The sequence below is a fragment of the Cucumis sativus genome, chromosome 5 (genome assembly GCF_000004075.3).
Source record: "Cucumis sativus cultivar 9930 chromosome 5, Cucumber_9930_V3, whole genome shotgun sequence".
In the NCBI taxonomy this organism is placed as follows: domain Eukaryota; kingdom Viridiplantae; phylum Streptophyta; class Magnoliopsida; order Cucurbitales; family Cucurbitaceae; genus Cucumis; species Cucumis sativus.
This window is the reverse complement of record NC_026659.2, coordinates 2,694,755-2,700,069: the sequence shown is the minus strand read 5'-3', so window position 1 is coordinate 2,700,069 and position 5,315 is coordinate 2,694,755. Positions and strand designations below refer to the sequence as shown.

Genomic DNA, 5,315 nt, shown 5'->3' with positions numbered 1-5,315 from the left:
CACCAATTGTCATTAACGTTATTAATAATGAAAAATAGACACATGATTATATGCCCATTAATCAATTGTCAAGCTTTTAGGAAGAAGCTATACAAAATATAGAGAAAGAAAATGGAAATAATATGGAAATATATATATATATATATATATATATATATATATATATATTCTTTATCATTAATTTTCTAACTTATTATATGAAATCTTGACTCACTGATAAAATTACCAATAGGTAAACTTATATATATTGGTCCTTAATAGGTAAACTTATATATATTGGTCCTTAATAGGTAAACTTATATATATTGGTCCTTAAACCAAAAAGGAAAATAACATTTAGGAAACAGAGCAAGTAAGCTATAGTAATTGTAAGTATTCTAAACCACATACCCTCAAATTAAACATTAAACATTGTGAAATAATTATTGAAGCAAAAGATACTAAGTTTAGCAATGGAAGCCATTTGGAACTTTCTTATTGCAAGCATTGAGAATCAAGGAGAGTGAGAGTGGGATATTGAGGTTGCTTCCCAACACACTGGCTTTAAGAGCACTGCAAAGACAGACAGCAGCATCAAGATCAGCAAGCCCTTGGATCAAAGGGCAACATGAAGACTTGCCGAGCGTAACATCAACAAGATTACCGAGCAATTTTGCACAAACTCCAAGCTTAAGAGTATTTTTTAGGCACTTTTTTCCATCCTCATGGATAGGTGTATGATTAGGGTTTGACGAAACATAACGGTCATTGTGGGCAAAGACGAGAGAGAAGAAAAAGAGATTAAGAGCGAGGAGGAAGGCAAGAGTGGCAGTAGCTTTGGAAGCCATGGTTTGATGTATTAAAACTCAATGGAAATTAAACCAGAAACCAAGTAGTCTTAGTTGAGGATTTGGTGTGGGAGAATTGGAGATGGGGTTTTAGGGTTTTTATAGGGTTTAGTATATGAAGAATGAATGTGACGTAGAAGAATGAACAAACTTTATAAAAGTGTATATATTGTTTTAAAAATAATAATGATAACTCCATCATCCATGCACGTGTGATGAGTTTAGGTGGCAATTATTTTAGAAAGCTCAAAAGTTTATGCAAACTTAATTTTGGACATTTTTGAGATGGGGACTTGCATTTCCCATTTTTTCCTCCCTCGAACTTTGTATACATAACTAACTTGAAATGTTGACTCGAGAATTGAGATCCTGATTTTCGGTAATATGGAAATAGAAAGAAAACGCTTTATTGTTTCTAACATTTGTAGTTCCATAGTTTGTATATATCAATTATTTAATTTATTCATTTATTTTGTGTAATATACTAGTCTTAAATTAAAATATCCTTTTTGTTTTTCTTTTAAAAAAAATCACAGAACAAAAAATTATGTCATTAATGGTTGGAAATTAAAAGTAGAAAGGCAGCTAGAAGAAGCTTGAAGTTTGAACACAACATGTAAAAGCGGCACCATTTTTTTGGATTTTATACACATAAAAATCAAATAATTACTTTATATAATAAATCAATTAACTTCTTAAAAAAATAAATGGTTCGAAAATACACTATACACAAAATTAAAAGTTAATTGATCTATGTGAGACAAGATTGAAAATTTACACATTAAAAGAACCAAAAATTTCAAATTTTAATTATTGACAAAACATGTAATTTAATATTTCAATTAATTACATTAATCTTTGTATATCTTAATTTTCATTTAATTGCCTCAACTATTGACTCTATATTAATTTAATACAGATTCTCCCGTTCTTCTTGACATTATTCAGTTTTTTCTGATTTTTATTGAATATATATTTTGGAGTAGAAAAAGAGTGTCCAACTAGTGACCGAATTGGATAATATATATTTTTATTGATATACAATAATACTTAAATGCATCTACTAATCTACTAATCTGAATCGTATCTCTTTTTAAAAGAATTTAATTTGTTTTATTGTCAAAATTTTGAGATGGTTTTGCTATATTGTATATGCAATTAGTTGCATTTAATTTTGTATATCAATTGTATATATTTCATATTATTTTGTATATCGATTGGTTTATGTCATATGTAAATAGAAAGAAAATTAAGCATATAATGATATAAAGGATTTTGTCTTTTATACATTATAATATTGTTGTGATGCCAAAATATTAAGTATATGGTTCAGTTTATATACATACTAATTCAAACAGCTTTTCAAAGTTAAATAATATAATTAATGTACCCATAGTATATCATCATTCCTTAAAAATACAATACTAAATTGTGTTATATATTGGTATGCAATAGTAGTTATCAGTACTCAATTCAAAATCAAAATTTTAGAGCCATGAACAGTAATAATATATTATTAGTAATCATTAAAAAGTTGTTTCAAGTATATAATCAGACCATCCTTCATTCTAAATTTGCTTCAAAAGTTTATCATCCACGAATTAACAATATATCAATTGATAATTCTTTTTTTATTAAAATAATTAATGGGACAAGAATTGAACCTCCAGCTTAATCCTAGGAACGAAAGTCATGCATGTCAATTACCACTAAATCACTACAAGAAATTTTACCTAGTCAACGAACTAACCTCATTTTTACCGTATACTTTGAAATTTTAAATTGCAATAAGGAAGCCTCAAAGAATTTCTAATGATATATATTTGACCTCATTGCAATGATAAATTAGTTCAAAGATAATTTAGACAAAAAGAAATAATAATAATAACGGATGAATGGTTTTTAATCACTTTTTTGTTTGTATCTTTTAAGTCCTTGACACCCAAATAATAGTAATGCAACTGAAATTTAAATTATTTTAAAAAGAAACTAGGAAAACCCATATACTTCTGAACCCAAAAACAAATAAAGAAGAAGGGAGCATTGTTCAAGTTATTACAAAGAAGGAAGAATTGTTCAAGTCATTCCGAAATAAACAATAATGCAAAATATGTTATCGACATTGTTATCACAACAAAGAAAAACTCATATATGCATTATAGATCTGAGTCCAACGAATTCATGTTGTCTCCTTAAGATAAATTTACTCACCCTAGTACTTGAGTTTTGAGAGTAATTGTCTCCTAGAATAGAACATATCAGCTTTCTACAAAAAATAGTACCATGTCTAGAAGATCAACAAATGAAACTTTGTGGATCAACCGAACGTCAAGATTATGGATAATGAAAAAATGTATTTTTTTAATCAAATAGAAAATGACATATTTATAGACTTATTCGTGGCCATTCGAAAAGTCATGCCTTTTTCTATAATTTAGTTATTAATTTTCATGAAGAGATGCATCCTCTTATGATGCATCTATTCACGAAGAAACACAAACAATTATCATTTATTCCAATAACCATTTATTCTAACAAAATAAAAGATGGTAATTAAATTAACATTTGAAGCCTTTTGGAACCTTCTTATGGCAAGCACTCAATATCAAGTTGAGTGAGAGGGGGATATTGAGATTCTTGCCCAAAATATTAGCTTTAATAGCAAGGCAAAGACAAGTAGCCGCTTCAACGTCAATAAGTCCTTCCATCATCTTACAACATTTTGGACACTTTTCGATGTCAGCATTAGTTTCACCATTGAGTAATTTCGAGCAAATTTCAAAATTAAGAGTGTTTTTCGGACATTTTTTTCTTGCCTTGGTTGAAGGTGTAGTAGGTCTAAGGTTCGATGTGTCATAACAGGAAACGAAAGTCGACGAGAGGAGAATGAGGGCAAGGAGGAAAGCGAGAGAGGCAGTAGCTTTTGAAACCATTGTTGTAAAATGGGAAGCTCTCTTTAAAACTCTACAATGAATTAAATCAAAAGGTTTTGTTTTTTTAATAAGTTAGATAAACAATCACATGATGAGATATCTTGGGAAGAGTTGTCCCAAGAGTTGTAAAAAGAATGACAACCCTATAATTTCTCCACAATCTTGTGTATAGATAGATAACTAACTTTGAAAACTTGACTTGATCAAGATCTTGCAACTAAAAAAACTTCCTTTTGAATATTAAAAACAAAAAGAAAAAATAGTATGGAAAAAGAATGTTGTCAAAATTTTACAATATTTTGAATGCTTCTTTATTCTTTAATGTTTTTGGTATACTTTGCTTGTGGATTGGTCGATTTTGTAACATATTAGATAAAGCCTATAACATTACATGGTTTAGACAAATTGAAAAAGATAGAAAGTTGAAAAAGTATACAGACCAATAGAGTGGCAAAGTCTAAAGTATAAATATTAATGAAATGAAGAGTGATGTATTTCCAACACATTCTTATCTTATTATAGTTCTATTAATAAAAATTTTGTCCTCCCTTATATTTTATGAGGATTATTTCTTTCTTTCTTCTCTTCTATTAGTCAATTTGTTTTTTTTTTTTTTTTTGATAAGTTACGGTTTTAATTAGTCAGTATAGGACTTTATTCTTATATTTAAAAACTTTTATCATCGTGATAAGTATGTCAAGTATCGATAGATCATATGCAACTCTTAAACTCTTATCTTCAAGAGTCACACACACATATATATATATAAAATAAGTCAATAAACTTTGAAAAACATCTCTAAATTTTAAATTTTATAAGACAATCGATTTAATTTTATATCCCACAAATTTATTGATTAATTATAAAATTAGAATATCTTATTGAATATCAAATTGAAAAAACAAAATAGACTCACATTTCTTATAAGATAGTTCTCCTCTCATTACAGTTAGTTTTGAAATGAAATCCTACACTATCAAATATATTTCAAACACCAAAATAAAAAGTTTTAGACAAAAATATTTTTTTAATCAAAAGACTGAGAAACAAAATTAATTAACATCTTAAACTTTTCAAAAATTTAAAAATAAAAAATGAGAAAAACTAAATTTATATTTGAAAGTATTTACACAATATAACAAACTTTTAGTTTTTATCAATGTTGATAGATCTAAAATTTCAACTTGTTAACTTGAACTCACGTTATGATGTTTTATTAAAAGAAAAAATTCATCCCGTGAACGGATGATTTCCAATGCCAAGAGACTATACGTGTTGTCACATATAGCTGGGAGATCCAACTCAATATTTCAAAATCATATAGTATATTTAATATGCGATATTATAATTACATAACGTGACAACTACTTAATTTCTTTTAATATATATATATATAGAGGACATTTCAATAATCATTTAGATTATTGAAGAACACTCAATAAATATGACATATATACCATGTTCTTAGGAAATAAACCCAATAATATAAAGTTGCATGATGATGATTATTTATTGAGACATTTAGAGGTTTATTAGTAATATGTTTTCATTTAAT

The 5,315-nt window shown here is 27.4% G+C and overlaps 1 protein-coding gene across 1 annotated transcript; it reads right to left on the bottom strand.

Moving 5' to 3' along the window:
- Positions 1–373: 373 nt before the first annotated feature.
- Positions 374–892, bottom strand: LOC116404068 (pEARLI1-like lipid transfer protein 1). Its single transcript, XM_031886263.1, has one exon. It carries the CDS (start codon positions 825–827, stop codon positions 447–449), a length of 381 nt encoding a protein of 126 aa, XP_031742123.1. The 5' UTR covers positions 828–892; the 3' UTR covers positions 374–446.
- Between the last annotated feature and the right edge of the window lie 4,423 nt (positions 893–5,315).

What these genes read in the sequence shown, in the direction of transcription:
- LOC116404068 (XM_031886263.1), bottom strand. Translation starts at nt 827, where the DNA reads ATGGCTTCCAAAGCTACTGCCACTCTTGCCTTCCTCCTCGCTCTTAAT.